Raw genomic sequence first — 20525 nt, forward strand, 5'->3', positions numbered from 1 at the left:
AGTTTTTTCTTTTCCCTTTACCCTCCCCTTGGTGAGAGGTCCCTCCTGGGACCACACAGGCTGCCGTTTGTTTCTTGCTTTCCTGCTCATCAGAGCAACTGTAGTTTGTTGTATCTTAATTATGCAAGATTCCCTTGTTAAGTTTCAAATCCTTCCTGCCAGTGTTTCTTACTTGATTTCTCCATTCCCTGTGATTCTGGAGTTTCCTGAAACCACATGTATTTGTGCTGCTCTTTTAAAGACAGAGGATCTCAGCAGTGGGTGAGCAGTGACACCACACTGAGCTGGTTTTGCCCTCTGACTATTTTCTCCAGGATGACACAAGGCACATCCTGGACGGTGCTTGCGTGGCAGGGTGGTTGTTCTGTGTTCAGGGATGATGCTCTGCAGTGTTTCTGCAGTCCAGGCTGCAGTGGGTACATAGGTGGTGCTTCCTGTCCCCCATCTGTGGGATACCCTGCTGCTTCAAGGCAGGAGGGGAATCTGGATTCCCTTGAGTGACTGTTGTTTGTGGGAACGCTGATAGAGTTGAAAAACAAAGGAAATATGTCTGTTCCAACCCTGCTTCTCTCCTGGGGCCTTCCCTAAGATGCCTGCTTGTCTGCTTTGGCCAGGTTTGGCACCAAGGATTTCTGTGATGCCCAGTGTGACTTCCTGCACAAGGTGCATTTCCACTGCGTGGTGGAGGAATGTGGGGCCCTGTTCAGCACCCTGGATGGAGCCATCAAACACGCCAAGTAAGTGGGAGAGCAGCAGTCTTGAGAAAGCTCTGCACGCACTGCAGGGAGGGAGAGACCAGCTCAAGACCACCCCAAGTTCCTTGTAAAGGCAGGGGAATGTCCAAGTAAAGAGTGAGTCAGGCCTTGGGCAGCCTGAGTCTGAAGGGGTCAAAGGGAAGGAGATGTTGCAGATTTTAAGACAGATCTGTTGGCACAGTTGGTCTCTCCTGTTGGATAGTTCCCTGTAGTTCACTACAACAAACTGCTGGCTTCTCTCCACACCCCTGGGAAGCTGCCCCACAGGCACACTGAGCTCCAACTGTGGCATTTCCCTGGTTTCACACACCTCATTTCTCTGATTTCTCCACCCCTCTTAAGGAATTCCCTTCTCCTCACAGACGGTCTAGGAGGGCCCTAAATCTTTACGCACAGTTTGCAGAGCCCCTTTTAGGATTTATCTTCAGCTAATTTGCTTGCAGACTCCTGCCCCATTCTTGTTGATGTTTAATCAAATTATTTGCAATGGTCAAGAATTTATGTCTGAATGAACGCTGTCCTTTTGCAGTTTTCACTTCCGAACTGAGGGTGGAACTGTGAAAAGTAACTCTGAGTCTCCCTTCTCAACCACTACTGAGAGTAAAGCTTCACTGGCCCCTTCATCACCATCTGCTACTTCTGCCACCATGGCAAGTGCTCCTGCCCTCGACGTGCCCACTCCAAGTCCAGCTACTGTGCCCTCTGCCCCCACACTGCTGGCTTGGAAGCAGCTGGCTTCCACTATACCCCAGATGCCTCAGATCCCAGCAGCAGTGCCTAACCTGGCAGCTTCACCCTTGGCAACGACTTCCCTGGAGAACGCCAAGCCTCAGGTCAAACCCGGATTTCTCCAGTTCCAGGAGAAGTAAGTTGGAGCTGCCCTTTGCCTCCCCTGTCCCCCCAGCCTTGCAGTGCCCTCTGTACCACTCCTCAGAGCTGCAGTACTACACCTCTGTTCACCACCGAGACCTTCTGCCTAGAAAGTACTCTGGCCTTTACCCCACAGAAAATTTAATTCTCTGAAGTCCAGGAAATACTTTCAGTTATCTTAGGGAAAAAAAAAATCAAGATTTTCAAGTACATCTGAGAGCACTTTTAGGCACAAATTTAGAGGAGAAATAAACTTGGTGATATATCACTGATTCCTTTTTTATCCCTTATGAGGGCTGTACAGAAACACAGGTGTCTGCAGTATTTTTGACACTGAAGGGTTATTGGGCCAGAAATCTATGGAATGAATTGGGGCATAAGGTACCAAACCCATTGAGCAGATGAGGCAGACTAGTGATGATTTTGTCTGATCAGGGGAAGCCCTGGGATCCTGCAGTGGGATTGCCCAAGAGTTTTGTTTCCGTTGAGCTTTAAACTGGAAGAGTGGCCCTCAAAGACTACAGAACCCACCGTGCACTGCTGTGTTCTAATAATGTTAATCAGGAAAGTGCCCTGCCTGGGTGGAATTGCAGTAGCACTGCCAGCTTCAATTTCCCTAAAGAGAAAGGTGGCTATGGGAAATCTGTGGGCCATGTTTGGAACAGAGGCTTCAGCTGGGCTCCCCTTGAATTAAATTTTGGCAAAGGAACAAATGTGTGAAATGAGTGAAGGTGATGATTGGGTTTTGGATGTATTCCAGTGATCCCTGCCTGGCAACAGACTGCAAGTACGCCAACAAATTCCACTTCCACTGTCTCTTTGGGAACTGCAAGTATGTGTGCAAAACCTCTGGCAAAGCAGAATCCCACTGCCTGGACCACATCAACCCCAACAACAACCTGGTGAACGTGCGAGACCAGTTTGCTTATTACTCCCTGCAGTGTCTCTGTCCCAACCAGGTAAGAGCCATTCCAGAGCATCTGGAATGCTGTGGGAGTGGGAGGAGGAGAAGGATCAGGTACACTGACTCCCCAGCAGGAAGGGAGGCTGAGTGTGGCATTCCTGGTCTAACTACAGAACCTAGGAAGGGTCTTAATTACATGGTCTTGCAAAATGTTTGGTTTCTGTCTAATGGGAAATTGTGGTGCTTGTGTGTTTGTTTGACTGGGGTGAAGCAGGGGGTGAAGCAGACAGGGGGACCAGAGTGACCTGAGAGACACAGGATGAAATAGAATAAAAATCTGTGATGAATCCAGGGAAAGCCACACAGAGTAGTGTGTTACAGAGTACACAACAGCAAGGCAAAAAGACGAGAGGGAACCAGGTGCTCTGCAGGTTGTGGAAGATAAAATGCTCGGGATCTGGAGCGTCAGTTCAGGCCCCTCTCACTCCTCAGCAGGGACACCATTAGTGGCAGGCAGGTGAGGGTGCATTTGTTTTAGTCCTGCCTAAAGCAGGTGCCTGCTTGCCCCCCCAGCACTGTGAATTCCGGATGCGAGGGCATTACCACTGTCTGCGTCCTGGCTGCTACTTCGTGACAAACATCACCACCAAGCTGCCCTGGCACGTGAAGAAACATGAGAAGGCAGAGAGGAGGGCAGCCAACGGCTTCAAGTATTTTACCAAGAGGGAAGAATGTGGCAGATTGGGTGAGTTTTGTTCTCTTTCTCATGTGGGCTGTGCCATGCCCAGGCCAAGAATGCCAGGAGTTAGGACCTGCAGGTTTTGCTTAAGAGGTATTTGGTCATTAAATCACTAAACAAGACAGGCAACAAAACACAAAGCAGTTCCTGATGTGCATCATGTTTTCCCAAATAGACTCAAAGTAAATGGATAGAAACTGTGATGGAGAGAATTGTACATATGTATTTGTCTGGACATACAGCTTCCCCTTTGTTTTTCCTTTTTATCTAATTGTCAAAGCTTTTTTTTTTTTTTTTGGTGTTTGTTTGTTGGGAAGCTTAAGGGTGCTCTTAGGAGGATTTTATTTTTTTTTTTTTACCTATTGCCAGTGCAGCATTTTGGAAGTCAAAGGGCAAATAACCAGAGAGAGAGAGATGGAGAAGAGCATGCAATAAACTACTCCCTTCTCCTCCAAACCAGTTCTCCAGAGCCCCTGTGATCGTGCTCCCAGGGAATACAGCCTCCCATCTGAGCAGGGCCTAGGGAAACACCCAGTATGGCACAGCCTCAGACTGGGGCTGGCCCACTTGCCAGGACTGTCAGCAGCACTGCAGCAGTTATTAAATCCAAGTGCCTCCAGTGCAAAGCTGGGAAAACAAACACACAACAACAGAAAGTAGAATGAGTTCCTGGGAAGGGACCTAGAGCTGAAATCCTGGGCTCTGGATGGGGGGAGTCCCTAAAGAGAGCTCCAGCAGAGCTCTGCCCTGAACTTCCTGGGGTTCTCGTTGTGGTTTGGCTTAACAGTGTCACAGACCCAAGAGTTCCCTGTCACTCCTGGTTGGAACAAAGGCTGGAACTAAACAAGGTTCAGAATAATGTTTCTGGGTGCTGTTCCCCCCCATTGCAGGGAAACAGCCACAGTAACCAGAATCAAACTTCTCAGCTTTGAATACATCAAAAAATTTGTACCCGAATGGCAGCTTGTTTGTGGTAACCAGGGTAATGAGTGTCAACACCCTGTGGCCAGTACCTGCCTGGGTCTCACTGACACATGGCAGCAGATTCAGCAGTTGTGTTATTTGTTCACCTTTGGGTGTTTCAGGTGATAGCAGGGGCCAGACAAAGCAGGACAGTGATAGATGACACCCAGCCCACACGGTGCCCTGGCAACAGGCGAGCCTTCACCTGCCCTGTGCTGATAGTGTTTCATCCCACAGCACTGTTTGTTCCCAGTCCCAGAGCACAGGGATCAGAGGGATGGGGAGGGCAGGAGAGGTGGGGCTGTGGGCAGAGCGATACCTAAACAAACACACTCTTGGCATGGACATAAAACGCTGTCTGAGAGCTCCACATGGGCTGGGTGATCCAGGAGCTGCTTGGCAGCGAGGCAGCTCCAGGCTGTGCCTGTGTCAGCAGTGTTTGTGCTGGGGAGGGATGGGGTCCCTGCATCCAGCAGCTTGTACAGGTGCCCATAGGCTGGGCCTGCTGTGCAGTAAACACACATTTAGCCAGCACCCTGCATTTGCCTGCACAGATAGAGGCAGTGTGATGGGGTGGTGTGGGGGTGTGTGGTTATACCAACATGAATCCATCCCTGTGTCTCCCTGCATCTCTGCTTTTTATGTTGTGTGTGTAGAGATATATTCAGAAAATGTGTGTATATGGGTGTAAGCAGAAATCACTGCCCTGCTTTAAGGGCTTTGAATGTTTCTGAACAAACACACATGATAGGGTGTTGGGTTTTTTTAATGTATGTTTCTGTGTGTATAAATATATATGTGTATGATTGGAGAGAGAGATGAAAAAATACGTGTTCAAGTAAAGGTGGATGGGCGTAAAAGTGAGTAAAAGTGAGCCTGGCTGTACCTCTGTGTATCTGAGGGTATGGCCAAGGGAGGGGGGGGAGAACAGCAGAACTTGATTATTGGTACAGCTGTGTTTGAACTATACCAAGCCATTATTTATCAGCTATAGGAAGTGGCTGTTTGGGATTGTTAATGCCACACACCCCTGGCACACATGACTGTAGCCACGAGGAGCAGAACGTGTGAAGTGCTCTATGCCAGAACCCAGTGAACTGCTTGTTGTTCAGTAGCTGCCCCTATTATACAACAAATTTGGAGTGGCAATGAACACTTCCTGGCTCATTCCTATCTGGCCAGAGAGCACATACTGTCCAGAGCTAGAGCTGATAGGAGACTGCTTTTCCGAGAGCACAGTTAAAGGAAAAAAAGAGAAAAAGAACTTTTTATTTCTAATCTAATTATGAGCGTGTATTTTTGACTGTAACTTCTGTGATACAGCTAAATGTCTTGGTTTTGTTCTCTTTGTAAAAGAAAAGGCACTAGCTAAGACTGGAGAGCATTAGGCACGACTAGATGTAATGGTAATGTTCCTTTCTTTATAATGAAACAATGAGGGATGGGACTCGGCTCAGGCTCACTTCTTAAATCAGCATACACTGTAATCCTCTCTTGCAGTAGCTCAGCAGGCAATAGACTGTGGGTTTGTTTTTTTACCTTCAAGACTGTTCCTGAAGAGGCCACGACCATTGATAATGTTCAATCCCCCAGAAACCCATGTGGCAGCAGCTTTGTCCTGTCCGACCACCTTCCCCCCAGCCCTGCTCCCTCCCCGTACCTTCATGCACTACATACAACGGGTTTTGTGTCTGCAGGTTGCAAATACAACCAGGTGAACAGTCACTTCCACTGCATCCGAGAGGGCTGCCAGTTCTCCTTCCTGCTCAAGCACCAAATGACATCCCACGCCAGAAAGCACATGAGGAGGATGCTGGGGAAGAACTTCGATCGTGTTCCCACTCAGGTAACTCCTGTTACTGGAGCTGTAGATCCACAGGCAGTGTTGGCCCCTTTGGCTGCAAAGCTGCTGCAGGGCCAGGACACTTGGACCCAGACTCTTAAGGATGTGTGTCTGCACTGGGGGATCCTACTGGGATATGGGAGAACACCCAGAGTGGCTTTACCTCACTGGACTTACACGATATGAGGAAAGATGATGAAGCACAGACAGCAAGGCATTGCTTAGTGTAAACAGCTTCTCCTTGTGAATTATGGGGAAAAAAATTGAGAAGGATAACACTAAAATAATCATATTTACAGCTTGCACTCTCTCCCAGCTCTCTCAGTATACACAATTGGCTTATTAAAATTAAAGTGCTTAGGATGTGGAAGAATTGAACGTGCTGGTTAAAGCAAACATTTCCTGTTGCACATAAAGAATCATTTGCTGCTTCCACCTAAGATGGGAGAAATACCAGGCTTGAAATTTCTCTTCCCTTATTGATGTGGAGTTAGCTGGGGCACTCCTGTCCTCTCTCAGGAAGTAGCAGTGATGCAGTTGCTGCTTTTCTAACATGTAACTGAGAGCAACTGGCAGAGTAGATTTATCTGTTCTCTGAATAAATGGAAGAGCCTCAGAACTGAGCTGCTGCTCCAAGGGACAGCATTCCTGCCACCTCCTGCTCGTTCTTGCTCCTCAGTTGCTTTAGCTTCCATTGACTTGGGAGATGAAACAAGCTGGCTTTATTTAAATGCCTGTGGCTGGTCTGACCATAAGAACATCATCTGGTTTATGGAAAACAAAAAGGACCATCTGCAAGATGGAAACCCTCTTTCATTCCACAACATGGGAAGGAGAGGTCCCTGTTAGTTATTAACTACTGTCAGTAAGTGAACTGTTCAAGCCTAGTGCTGTTGGATTTAATGAGTTCACAGATGCCAAGGAACTGGTGTTGCTGTTGTGGCAGCTTTGGGTCTTTACACAGAAAGCTTAGGTACAAGAATCAAACTCAGGGTTTAACAAATAGATTTGTGTTCACTACTCTTGTAGCACATGCTGAGTTCAGACCTGAGAATTTTAGTGCATGCTGGGCAGAGAATGCTGGGTTTGACCTCCATCTCCTTTCACTGGCAGTCCTGTGTCAGTGAGAAGCAGCAGTGGTGGCCTGAGCAGTCCTGGGAGCACGCAGCACTCATCCTGGTCTGGGCTCAGCCCATGGAGCAGTCCAGCAAACAAGGATCAAACCACAGCCTGGGGCTTGTGGCAGAGCTGACCAGACTGCTGGGCTGCCACAGTTTTTCCCATGCCATGGTGCTCTGTAGGCAGTTGGTACAGTGTTGGGAAATACTCTGGGTACCAACCCATGACTGCCCAGACAAGGCCAGGCCGCTGTGAGCACAGCACACACGTGTGTCCCCCGTGCCTCAGCACTGACAGTCATGTTTCCAGGGTCTGACTGCAGCAGGACCTACACAGTGAGGCAGCAATGCCAAGATTAACACCTTCTGTTTGTGAACGCCTCAGAATCCACACACCAGGAGGTGGTGCCAAGATTAACACTCCCAGCCTCTGAGTGCATCACAATTCACATACCAGGGTGCCCGTGCCAAGTTTAATGCTCTGAGCTCCCTGGGCAGGAAGATTCACTCTCCCAGTACCATGGGTTCCACTCACAAGCATGTTCCAGCCATCCCTCATGAACTGGAGAGAGATAAACGTGCAGACAGATGGTTTTGGTCTTGGCATCTCGCTTTTGGTGTGAAAGTCCCTGTCCTGTTTTCTTGCTGCAGGTTATTGGCCACACTCCAAGAAATGAGAATCTCCCCCAGGTTGGCAGCATGGCACCCAGCCCAGCCTCATCAGGAACCCCAGCTTCCTTCCAGGGACCCCCCAGCATGATGGACACAGAAACAGATGAGTACATGGATTACACTGGCTGTAGCCCTGGGGGGATCTCCTCGGAATCTTCCAACATGGACCGCAGCTGCTCCAGCACTCCAGTGGGCAATGAAAGTACATCAGCAGGTAAGGGAGAAGGGCAGGGGTGTGAAATGGGTCATCAGTTGCCTGCTCTCTTGGGAGATAAACTCATGAAGAGAGGCCAAGGGATAGCTGCACCTTAAAATATGAACTGTACCAACTTCACAGTAGTGCCTCACACTAACCCAGCTCTCTCCAGCACTTGAGAGAAAGGTCCATCAAGATGTGCACCTCAAGCATCCAGGAACTAACAGCATATCTTTTTTGTCCCCATGAAGAGAGGTTTTTATCCTGGGTCTTGGAGTTGAGTCTATTTTAATAGTTGATTTAAAAAAAAAAAAAAAGCTGTGGGCCTGTTCTGTACTTGGCATTTCCCTTGGTACCTTTTTGTATTTCCTTGAGCAGCATCTGAAGTCAGGCACTTTCCTGTACTGGTGAGATACAGAAGGACTGTACAACAGCAAATATTATCTACACAGGGGATAAAACCTACCACATCTTCAGGAAACCACATATAAAAGCAGCTCAGAGCTCCCTTCCTCACACAGAAACTCTTGTTCCACTTTGTGCAGTGTTGCACAGAGGAGACCCCCCATCACCCCCTCTTTTGGGAATTAAGTTCCTGCCCTTGTGTCCCATTTGCCAGGGTAACATGCAGCCATCTCACACTGCCCTGTGTTACAGGGTCAGCTTGTCAGGACTCAGGTGCCAGTTTGGAGTTCTGTTATCATCTCACAGTTTAAGGAATCTCTTAGCTGTCCTTCCCAGGTTAAGTGTGATACTCTGCATAGGCTGCCTCAGTTTGCTTTAATTTTCCTACTTTTCTTTCCCACACCAGATGAAGGCCATCCCATGGCCCAGCCAGCCTCATGTCACTGCTGGGTCCCCACAGTGGTTGCCCCATGACATTGTGGCTCCTCCAGAGGGTTCTGTGGGCAGTGGTTCCTGGCACTCTCTCCTGTGTCAGTGGTGGCCCAAGTCACATTTCCTAGGAAATGCTCTCCAGGCAGGAGCAGCTCCACCCCCCAGATGTCAGAGAGAGCACCCTTACAGCTGGTAGTTGGAACAGGCAGGCACCACATAGGTGAACAAGGACCAGTCAATCAGGAATTCCTGCCTGAAACCCTGTGGCTCTTCCCCCATGCCATAAAGCCACTCTACTTCCTGCAGAGACCACCCTTCTCTTCCTGGTGCTGTCAGTTCCTCACCTTCTGTTCCTTCTCCATTACAGTTCTGTTTCATACATTTGTGAATGTATTTTCCATTTTCATCATATTGCTTCTGCTCTTGGGTTCTCATTTCAGTTCTTTTGTTTTTTGTTTTGTTTTGGTTTTTGTTTTGTTGTGTTTTTTCTTTTTTTTTCCTTTTTTTTTTGTTCTTTTTTTTTCTGCTTTTTTTTTTTTTCTCTCTCCACATTCTCCAGGCTGCCTGGTTCCTTCTACTGCTACTGCTGCTGCCGACGATGCCCACACTGCACCACAACCTCCACCACCATCTCTGCCTCCATCTTTCTCACAAGCCCTGCTTAGGTCTCCCCTCCCCACCCTGCCCTATCTCTTCTCTCCATCTTGTCTCTCGTACTCCCTGCTCAGTGCCACTCTGGGAGCCAGCAGAGGCATTGTCATGCCTGCCGCCAGCACCGCTGGGTTCTCGCCCATCATTGCCACTCCAACTCCAGTAAAAAGTGACGTTCCCTTAGTGCAGGATGCAGCAGGTAACACTTCTTTGCTTTCTCTCCGTGTCCTGTGCCCACCTCCTTCCCCACTCACCCTGCCCACGTTTTTTTCTCTGCACCTTTGGGTCAGTAGAGCAGCCGAGGTCGCTCTGTGCCTTATCTAACGTTACCCAGGGGCCTGCCCGTGCCTGCTCCTTCTCCCTGCTCACACAGTAACCACAGCTAAAGGAACCAAAACCACAGCAAATCATTCACAGACACTCAGGTACCTGAGAGCAATTCCCACCAATTGCTAACTATGAGAAAAACCTAACAAAATCCACAGCTAAAATGCACTTTCAGCCTCTTGATAACATCAAGGAGGCCCAGAGCAAACTTTGGCTCATGTGGCATTAATGGGACTTGGGATTCTTGCTTAGATCTTCCAGGCCACCCAGCCCAGTGCCTGTCATAGTCTGCTGCATGTGTATCTTGGCAGGTCCATGTCTGAGGAGGTACCAGGTCCTGTGTTTCTGTTGATCTTGGGAGCTTCATATGTAGCCACAGCTCAGGGCCTTCCCCGTGAAGTCCAGGCGGTGTCACACCATGACATCATCAGGCAGCTCGGGCTGTTTCTCACACTCACTGTTATTTATATCTGCTCTAACCAGCTGCAGAAAACACAGAGAGATTTTTTAGTTTTAAGCTGCCATGTTTCCCATGTGTGACTAAGATCAGAGATGTCTCAGGCTGGGGATTCTCATTCCAGCTGGGATTGGTTTTTAGGGTGTGTCTCAGTTTTGGCTTCTTCTCCCAACTCCCAGCTCTTTTCTAGTTAATTAAGGGCATATGCTTAAAGTTCACACTTGAGAGGCTTCTGGCAGCCTACAAATGTCCCAGTCATTCTTCCTGCCAGTTTTAGTAATGTGTAAATCCGAGGTCAGTGGTTGGGACTGTGGCTGGAGGACCAACTCCCCTTGGAAGTTCACGGGTTTTTCTCATGGGACTTGGCAGGAGAAGGATCCTTGCCCTGTCCAGAGGAGTGTGTGCCAATTAACAAAATTCACAAGAAACTATATTTTTGCTTCTTTTTTAACTATCTGCATGCAACCTGAAACATCTTAACCTTGTGCTGTGCTTCCTCTAATCAAAGACTTTTAAGTTTCTTGTTTTTACCCATGTATAGTTTGGTAGTTGGAGAGACAAGCTCATGGCAAACGTTTACCACTGAGATTTGCTGGGGATCACATCCATTGAGGCTTGTAATGTTCCATGGGGTGCAGGGACTGAAGGTTGGCTGGTGGCAAAGGAGGAGAGTGCCCCAAGGTGTCATCTCTCTCCATCATGCCCTTACTCCGAAACTTTGCCTGTATGAGGAAACAGAATTGCTTTTTAACTAAAGTTTTAAGCACATCTGTTTAACTGTTGTAAAAGCTGGGTAGATACATTGAGTTTTAAACAGGTACAATTTAAATTCTACTTATTTCTCATCCAGAGTCTTTCCCCAAAGATGACATGTCCCATATTCCCATCTGAAGACAGTATGACCATTCACGCTAATTAATGCTAAAGGACTTGATGGTTTGGCTATAATTTTCTAAAAACAAGGAGTTTCTCTGGACACCAGCAACTTGCCCAGGCACAAATGCACTCACACGAGTTGGCTGGGAGTGGAGAGCTGGATTTTACAGTACCAGATGTTCAGGGGGGAGCAGGGAGTAAATTGGTCCCAGATTCTGCAGTGAAGGGCCTGCCAATCCCCAGCCTGCAGTGACACGGAGTTATCCCCAGCGTGCACTTTGCACCAGCTCCCTTCACTCCGAGGGCTCGCCCTGGGAGCCCCAGGCTGGTGTCCTGACCTGCAGCCTGAGCACAAGTGCCATGGGTGTGGAGAAACCTTCTGTTCTTTGCTGATCCTGCAGCCTCTCTAGCCTGGCCATGTGGGAGAGGAGGTTCCTGCTCCACTCCAGTGACTCGTGTCCTACAGTGCCAGGGTAACTCCAGGAGTTCCCTCCCCTTCTCTTGAAGGGTTGTCACTGAAGGGCCAGCAGGGCAGCACTAGTATGGAATACTATTCCTGGAATACCTGTGCATCAGCCAGAAAGGGAATTACACCAGTCAAACAGATGACTGCTCCTTCAGTCTCCCAGACAAGGATTCTGCTGCTCTGGGTTCTCGGGCCCCAGGCACTGAGTGTCACAAATGGTGTCTCTTTTCAAGAGGATGGCAGTTTCAGCAGGAAGAGAGGCAAAAAAAAAAGAAGTATGTTTTAGTTGCAAGCTATAATTTCCAATTACACTCACGGGTCTGCACCTGGTGAGAAATTCTTGCCTCCAACCTTGTCTGCGCTGCATGTTGATACTGGAGATTGTGGTTTGATTCTGGAACTAGCAAGCAGAGAAGGAAAAAAAGTTAATAGATATAATGAGGTCGAGTCCTTGATGTCACTGTGTTCCTGGGGGACGGGAGCACTGGCCAGATGCACTGGCCCTGTGAATGAAAGGGAAGACAGATGAGGGCTCTTTATTTACTGGGGGCATCATGTGATTTTTGAGACCCAGGGGAAAGCTGCAGAACTGGTATTTTCTCTCAGAGTCCACTGGCTAGTGATGATGAGAATTAGCCCCATTGAACATCTGTCCATCTGTCTTTCTAAGTGCACTCACTGTAATATGTAGGCTCATTACAGTGAGGGATGGTGCAGTCTCCTGGCCAAAGTCCATCCTGTTTCTATAAATTCCCCCCCGTGCAGTTTTAATCAGGCATGGGATCTTCTTCACTTCCTGCCTGTCCTTGGCAATGGTAGTGGATTTCAAGAGCCTGGATAGGTGGAACAGTGCACATGTCCTGGCTTTTAGCACCCTGAAACTCCTTCACCACTCCAGTGGTGAAGAACTGCAGTAACACACCTTAGTCCTTGGACTGGAACAAGCCAGCTCCTCCCTATTCAAGTCTCATTTGAGGAAAACAGGACTAGAGATTAATTAAGCAGCAGGAGAAACTGTGAGAGTATCGAATAGAGAAGCAACAGTTAGCATTTGGACAAGATCAGCTTCAGCAGCTGAGGCAAGGCAGGATATGCTGAAAATTGAGGAAGTGATGTCCAGCAGGCGTCAGCCAGTGCTGGATCCCGGAGCTCAGGCTCACTCAGAGCTCGAGGGATGAGCTTGCCAGGATGGCTGGGAGATGCAGAGACCTGGCTGTCAGCAACACCGCTCTCGCTTTCTCTCCCCAGGGAACACCATCACTATGCCAACTGCCTCGGGGGCCAAAAAGCGCTTCTGGATCATCGAGGACATGTCCCCGTTCGGGAAGCGCCGCAAGACCGCGTCCTCCCGCAAGATGCTGGATGAGGGGATGATGCTGGAGGGATTCCGGCGCTACGACCTCTACGAGGACTGCAAGGACTCCAGCTGCCAGTTCTCCCTCAAGGTGACCCACTACCACTGCACGCGGGAGAACTGCGGCTACAAGTTCTGCGGCCGCACCCACATGTACAAGCACGCGCAGCACCACGACCGCGTCGACAACCTGGTGTTGGATGATTTCAAACGCTTCAAGTCTTCGCTGAGTTGTAACTTCCCAGACTGTCAGTTCTCTGGCAATAGCACACACTTCCACTGTCTGCGCTGCGGCTTCCGCTGCACTGACAGCACCAAGGTGACAGCCCACCGCAAGCACCACGGCAAGCAGGACGTCATCAGCGCCGCGGGCTTCTGCCAGTTCAGCTCCAGCGTGGACTGCGAGGTGCCCGACTGCAAGTACAAACTCAAGTGCTCCCACTTCCACTGCACCTACCCTGGCTGCAAACACACGGTGGTGGGTATGTCACAGATGGACTCGCACAAGCGCAAGCACGAGAAGCAGGAGCGAGGGGAGCTGCCTGCCATCTCCCCTGGCCCCGAGGGCCTCGCCCACTCCACCCTCGAGTATGACATCCAGAACTCTTCCATCAACCTGGACAGCTCCCTCAACCTCAGCACTGACAACAACAGCTCCCTCTTCTTCCTGCAGAATGCAGCTGGCGTGGGCCTCAGTGACTCCCTGGACCTCAGCAAGAAACAGGCAGAGGCCACCGAGGGCCCGTCCCCGAGCAGAGCTGGGACCGCGGCCCAGGAGAGGGGCCCGGGGGCATCAGGCTCTGGTGATGTGGAGGACGAGGATGACTCTTCCCAAGAGGATGAAGAGGATGATGAGGAGGAGATGAATGAAGAAGAGGAGGATGACGAAGAGGAGGATGATGATGATGACGACGAGGAGGACGATGAAGAGGAAGACCTGAACACGGATTCTGAAGAATCGCTGCCTGACCCTGAAGGCCTGGCCACTAAAGAAGATGGAGAACCAGAGGAGGCTGCTTCTTCCACAGACCATGGTGATGCTTCCAGGCCACAGGGCGAGCCAGCCCTCACTCCAGCCCCAGCTCCTGCTCCTGCTCTTGCTCCAGCTCCAGCTCCAGCTGCTGCCCCAGCCTCCACCGCTGCTCCAGCAGCTTCTCCTTAATCCAAGAGACAACGACGGCAGTGGTTTGGTTTTGCTCTTACACAGAATTACTAAGAGGACCCTATGTGAGGCGAGAACAAAGATTGGGATGGCAAATGAAAAACAAACTCCGTGCCACACACACGAGAGAGAGGAAGGAAGGAAACCCCTGCTCCTCCCCAGGCCCCATAAGAGATCGGTTTGCAGCAGGACTGGTGCTGCCTCATCCATTCTACAGATCCCGGAACAGGGGGCAGGATGCAGCAAAAAATACCCTTTATATGGACATGAACCTTGAGGGTACCTGCTGCTCTTCCCTGCTCCCTGCATGGTGCGTGGGGCCTGTGCCCATCTGGGGACCCTTTGTTATGGGTGGGGCTCTATCCCCCCAGTTTTCTTTCTGGGTTTTATTTTTCCATGTTTTCAGTTGTACGATAATAATAATAATCTCCACTTCTTGGAGGGGGGTGGGTGGGAACAACAGGTAATGAATTTTAGAGATATATATTTGTGTGTGTGTCTCTCTATATATAATGTACGCACACACGCACATATATAAAATTCAAGGAATTGGTGTCACAGAGACAAGTAGCTCAGCTTTTGCCGGTGGGAAGGAGGGGTGAGGGGTGTGCTCTCTCTCCACCCCTCCCCCTTCTTTCTCCAGCATTAAATGAATGGCATCAGACAGCCAGGGTGGGAGTGGGTATTTATTGTCACATAAATGAGGACGCATTAATGAACGAGCAGGGGTGGGAACGGGACACTCCTCTGTTCTTCCAGATCCTTTTTACTGTTAATGATAATAATTTTGAATGCTATTTATATTGTAAAACTTTCTCAGTCTACACTTTCTCTGTAGGACACCTCTCCTCATCCCTGCTGCTCTGCCTGTAGGGATTTAGCTGAAGTAACCTGGGAAGAACACAGCAGGCAGTCACAGGGTCTGTCACACTGGAGGACTGGGGTTAATCCGCCATCCAGTTCCATCTCATCCCAACCCCCAGGTGCTTCCTCTCTGCTGAGGGTGAGGCGTTTTTGTGGTGCTTCAGTATCCCCATCTCAGGAGGTTGTGAGCTGCCCTGTCCCACAGGGAGCACCGTGCTCAGAGGAGCGTCCGGGCTCTGCCCCGAGCGCTGGCACCAGGACAGGAATGTCCCGTGCCCAGCCCTGTCCCCAGCCTGGCACCAGGACAGGACAGACACGGAGCCCTGGTGACTCTGGGAGAGGCCAAGGCAGCGCTGCCGAGGCAGGAGGAGGCAGGACAGGCCCTGGGGCAGGAGGGGACACGCCTGTCCTGCAGCCCCCGGAGCCGCTGCAGCCCCCAGGGCAGCGCTGGGGAGGAGCCGAGCAGAGGCACCTCCACTGCTGGACCTGCCACCTCCAGCAGCTCGGGTTTGTCCCTGCTCCAAGCTCTTCCCTTCTCTCCTTTCCTAGCCTGGTCTGGGAACACACACTACAGGACACTGTCCCAGACTCCAGCAGGTGAGCCAGTGGCTGTTTGACCCCAAATCCTTGCCTGAGCCTGAGAGGGCTTGTCCACACACCAGGGCTCCAGAAGGACTAGTATGGATTAATTCTGATAATAGTTATTTCGGTGCCAGTTTTAAGTATACCAGCCTAGTCTGAGCTTTGTCCCTTTTTAAAAAAAAAAAAAAAACCTAATTATTTTTTTCTCATACCATGCAGGCGCCCTCTCCCCTCCTCAGCTCTACGAGCCCTTCAACTCCAAGGGATCCCCGGGATTTGTTTTCACTCTGAACAGATAAAGGCCTCAAGAAGTTTAGGTTGCGTTGGTTTTTTGTTTGGTTTTTTTTTTTTTTAATTATTTCCCTAAGGAACTGGTGCAGATCAGGTCTGATTTATAAACAAGCAGCTCAGCTGTGTAAATGTGGGGACAGAATGTTCAGATAATGTTTCAAAAGGAAAGGCAAAAAAAAAAAAAAAGTTGTACAGTATTTTTCCTGTAAAGGTTATTACTATATATAGAACAAAAGAGAAACCACCAATGCCAGGGGGATGAGGGGGGGTCACCTGCCTTCTGGATAGCCCTTAGATATGGTTAATTGTGTGCAATTTTTTTTTTTCTCCTTTTTTTTTTTTTTTTTTTTTTATTTTTTTCTCTCTCCTTCGATGTAGTGTTTGTTTGTAGGGGGTGGCAGGGGAGGGGGGGCCTTAACGCTGCGGTTTGAGGCTGACTTGACACTCCCAGCACTGACCGGAGCTGCACGGTTCCGAATTCTAACTTGAATTTTGTAGAGATGAAACAAATGAAAAAAAAAAAAAAAAGAAAAAACAAAAACAAATGAAATATTGTTATTACTAGTTTGTAGTTTATTTAATTCTTTGGAGTTCTTTTCCTCTATCAGCTATTTGTGTGGCTTTTATTTTTATAGGGGTTTTTGTTTGTTTGTTTTTGTTTTGTTTGGTATATCCCCTGCCCTCAGCTGTGTGTTTCCTAGCACAACCTGATTCCTGAATAGAATGAAGCTCATGTTCCTGGGGCAGAGTGATGGAATGATGCCCTGGAATTTCTCAAAATGGGATGGGGCAGAAAAATATTTTACTTTACCAGCATTTGCTGCAGGTTCTGTACTTGTACATTTTCCCCATGTCCAATACTTAGATAGGATGGTGATGGGCTCCAGGAGGAATCCTTGGATGTAACACAAAGCCACATGTGGCAAAGCAGATGTGATGATTTTGTACCCCTGAAACACAGGATGTCTGTCAGTGACTGTGGGAGCAGCACCGAGCCCTGCCCGGTGCCAGGGCCAGCGCGGGGCTCCCTTGGGCCACCCGAGTCCCTGGGGAAGGACGGGCCCTGTCCCTGCTGCCGGGGGCTGGGAGCCTGCACTGGGACACAGCGTTGTACCCCTCCCCTTTCCTATCTCACCAGACTCCAGGAGTCACTGCACAGCAGTGGGGAAAGCAGGAAGGCAGAAGTGTGTGGAGAGGGGGTGACGTGTCCAGCAGCTCTGCCTGGCGCTGGCCGGGACACATCCCGGGGGCAGGAGCGGGCCGGGATCCGCCGGGATGGGCCCCGTGTCACGCGTCCTTCTGAGGGGCCCAACGTGCCAGAAGGGCCTGTGTTTATCTATGCACACCATTTTCTCCCCCAAGGCGCCCTTACTTCTCCCTGACATCTCAGCCCTTCTCCCAAATTTCTACCCCCTCTTCTCCGGGAGCTGGCACAGGGAACAGGAGTTCTTTCCCCCCGGGCTGCTGCTCCAGGTGACCCCTGGGCAGGGTCAGGTGCCCTGGCAGGACAGTGGCCACCGGCCGGGCCGGCCCCAGAGCATCCTCCTCCTGCTCCTGTAACTCTTACACTGTCTCTGTTCGCAACAACAACAACAAGTCAACAAGTTAAACCCGACTTTTTATTCTGCCATGTCCAGGCTTTAATTCAGCAAAACCCTTAAGCAGATGACTCTGAGCGGGCCCAGGTTTAAGCCTGAGCTTAAGTGCTTTTCTGACCCAGGGCCTCAGCAGCCCAAGGACCCCGTCAGAGCAGGCGTTGGTCACTCCAAGCTCTCATATCAGTGGGACTGTCAGTGCTGTTGAAATAATGTGCTTAAAGAATGACCAGAGAAAGAGAGGGAGATTCAACTGACTCTGTGAGGAGGGGAAAGAGGAGAGAGGAAACGGAACTGTTCTGTCCAAAACAAGATAAAAAAAACCAAACAAAATAAACCTTGAGATGGACCCTCCTGATTCTGCTACCATTCACTGCTGAAGAGCAAAAAAAAAAAAAAAAAAGAAACAAAAACTATTGACTAGATTGTTCATTCTAGCCACAAACTCAACTGGATTAAAGTCTGCGTGGAAGGAATTTTGTAAAGAAAAAAAAAATTTAAAAAAAATTTTCCAATGTAGCAAAAAAAAAAAAAACAAAAACAACTTTAAAAAAACAAAAATGAAAAAAAAAATGACAATGAGGGAGGATTCTAGCCTTTTGTAATATCCATATTGCACACTAGGACTATAAGCCATTGCTAGCTCATTTTGAATTTTAAATGTGTAATTTTTTTTGTTTTGTTGTTGGTTTTTTTTTTTCTTTCCGTGGGGGAGGGGGGGGAAATAAATGCTTGAACCACCAATGCTCTTTTTAATGTTTTATAAATATGTATGTGTATATATATAAATATAAAAATAATATGTATGCACATATATATGTGTGTGTGTATATATCTATATGTATATACATATATATAGATATATAGATATATATATAGGTTTTGAGACAAAAATGCAGAAAGTGAAAAAAAACACCCTAAACAGGATGGTGTGCTCTGATTTACTTGAATCTGGTCTCTTCAGCACCTGCGTTATTAAGAACTGAATATTTTTCCACTTGAATTTAGTGCTATTAGAAATTTAATATATGTGTTTTATTTATTTGATTTTTTTTTTTTTGCATGACTGATGCAAGGTTTGACATTTTCACTCAATAAAAACTGGAAAAAAAAACCCCAAAGTTTTAAGTGATCGAGTTGTCTTCTTGCTCAAGGTTTATGTTTTTAAGAGCCTGGAGCAGGGGGTGTTTGGAAGCCCTGCACCCACGGAACAGGGAGCAGCAGTGCTCAGATGGGAAGTGCAGTAGGAAGGGAATTCTCTTTACATGGACTCTGGCCTTAAGGTTTTCCACAGTGCTGTGGTTTTATTGGAAGTACCATCAGGGTCCCTGGTAAAGCCCTGCTCACAGCTCCACAACTTGCTAATTGGGATGTGGAATTAGAGAGGTGACCGTTCACATTTTGACTTTTCCCCTCCTACCTTGGCCTGCAGGCTCAGAGTGCTGGATTGGGATCCATGGTGGAACTGCCCTTGCTGAGACCCACCTGAAGCCTTACAGGGACACTCAAAGCCCCAAATCAACATCTTTGACTCACCCACACAAAAAAGACAGGAGCCTGTCTGGATGGAAGGGGAGGGGGCAGTGGATCTCCTCAGTCACACACTTCTGGCAGAACTCAGCAAGAACACAGAGCTGTGCCCCAGCCATCAAACAGCCCAGAGCCAGCCTTCCTCCCTGGCTGCTCGGCAGCTTTTCCTGCTGCACAAACCTGTGCACACCAGAGTTCTGGCTGCCATCAGGGGTGAGGATGTCCTGGCAGAAGGGTGTCCTGACAGCCCCAGTGTGGGCACAGTGCCCTGGTACAGCTGCTCCAGCTGCCAAGGGGGCTGGTGGGAAGAATGACAGATGAGCTAAAACCCTGCTCAGTCCAGCCTGTCCCCTGTGCTCCTACCCAGGACTCATCCCAGGCATGGGCACTTCCACACCCAAGGAACAGGTTTTCATCACCGGCATCCCTGCTCTGGGACAGGCAGTAGATGCCACTTTATGAGGAAGTGAGTAAGTTACTTTGAGGGAAAGAAAGCCCCAGTGCATGTTTCCAGCACATCCTGTGCTCTGCAGTGATTGCCCTCACGGTGCCTGCCAGGGGCAGACACGTCCCTGAGCATCCGCCCTCCATGGCAGGTCACTGCAGGCACCCATCCCCTGTCCTGGTGGGAATCCTTACATGTGCCAGGACTGAACTCTGCACGAGAGCTGCCTCCACCCTGCCCAAAATGGTTCTGCCGGTGGTGAGGCCCCCGAACTGCCCACAGACAGCACACATCCAGCTGCCTTCCTGGATGGGCTCCAGTGCTCTGGAAATGCAGCTGGTTCTGCACCAACAGCAGGATTTGGGTGTCTGTGCATCCATCCCCTGTTGGCAGTGCCGGGTGAGCTCCTGGGCACTGCACAATTCCTGTCCTGCCAAGTGCTACCGGAGATGCAGAGCCAAGCAATGTCCAAGTTCTCATTTTACCCAAAGAACACGAGAACAGCCCTCCCGTGTGGCTCTTCCCCAGCCATCTCGAAGCAGCCGGGTCTTTGTGCCTCTCTGCCATCGTCAGAGAACCCAGGAGCAGCAGAGCAGTGCCTGCCAAGCCTGGTGCATTGGCAGCAGCTGCCTCCTTATTAGCAGAGAGGATTAGACTCCTCTCTCTTTCAAAGCCCCCTCGTTGCTCTGCTGCAGCTCCCAGCCATCCTGTTTTCAGATGTCATTATCTGAACACGCTCCTAATCCGACCTTGGAGCGCAGAGGTTTGTTCTCACTGGAGCTCTGCCCACAGCACATGGAATATTTACATGGCCGTGTTTCTGGGGGGGGACAGGGGACAGGAACGACACGACTCGCTGCTTGAAAGCTCTTGCTGGAACTTGCCTGCTCTCTGTGGAACTCTGACTGCACTTCATAAAAGAATGACTAAGTCGGGGGGGAGCTGCAAGCTGAACGACCAAAGTCTCACTAACATTCATTCCAAGCCCTCACAGCTGGTGCTGGTGCAGCTCTGCACCCACAGCCCCT

At 49.4% G+C, this 20525-nt stretch overlaps 1 protein-coding gene across 11 annotated transcripts in view; it reads left to right on the forward strand.

Annotated features, from left to right (window-relative positions):
- CASZ1 (castor zinc finger 1) overlaps positions 1-14674 on the forward strand; it is a 273799-nt gene extending 259125 nt beyond the window's left edge. For 10 of the 11 annotated variants that reach the window (XM_051786182.1, XM_051786185.1, XM_051786189.1 and 7 more), the window contains 8 exons: positions 615-737; positions 1285-1620; positions 2386-2584; positions 3103-3274; positions 5929-6077; positions 7844-8078; positions 9457-9747; positions 12923-14674. In XM_051786182.1, the coding sequence (XP_051642142.1) occupies positions 615-737; positions 1285-1620; positions 2386-2584; positions 3103-3274; positions 5929-6077; positions 7844-8078; positions 9457-9747; positions 12923-14190 (2773 nt within the window). In that variant the 3' untranslated portion in view covers positions 14191-14674. The remainder of the gene's footprint in view (positions 1-614; positions 738-1284; positions 1621-2385; positions 2585-3102; positions 3275-5928; positions 6078-7843; positions 8079-9456; positions 9748-12922) is intronic. The other variant, XM_051786190.1, reaches the window with a different exon arrangement.
- The last annotated feature ends 5851 nt before the right edge of the window (positions 14675-20525 follow it).

Source organism: Manacus candei, unplaced genomic scaffold (genome assembly GCF_025592945.1).
Source record: "Manacus candei isolate 608988 ecotype Guabito, Panama unplaced genomic scaffold, ASM2559294v1 h1tg000022l, whole genome shotgun sequence".
Lineage (NCBI taxonomy): Eukaryota > Metazoa > Chordata > Aves > Passeriformes > Pipridae > Manacus > Manacus candei.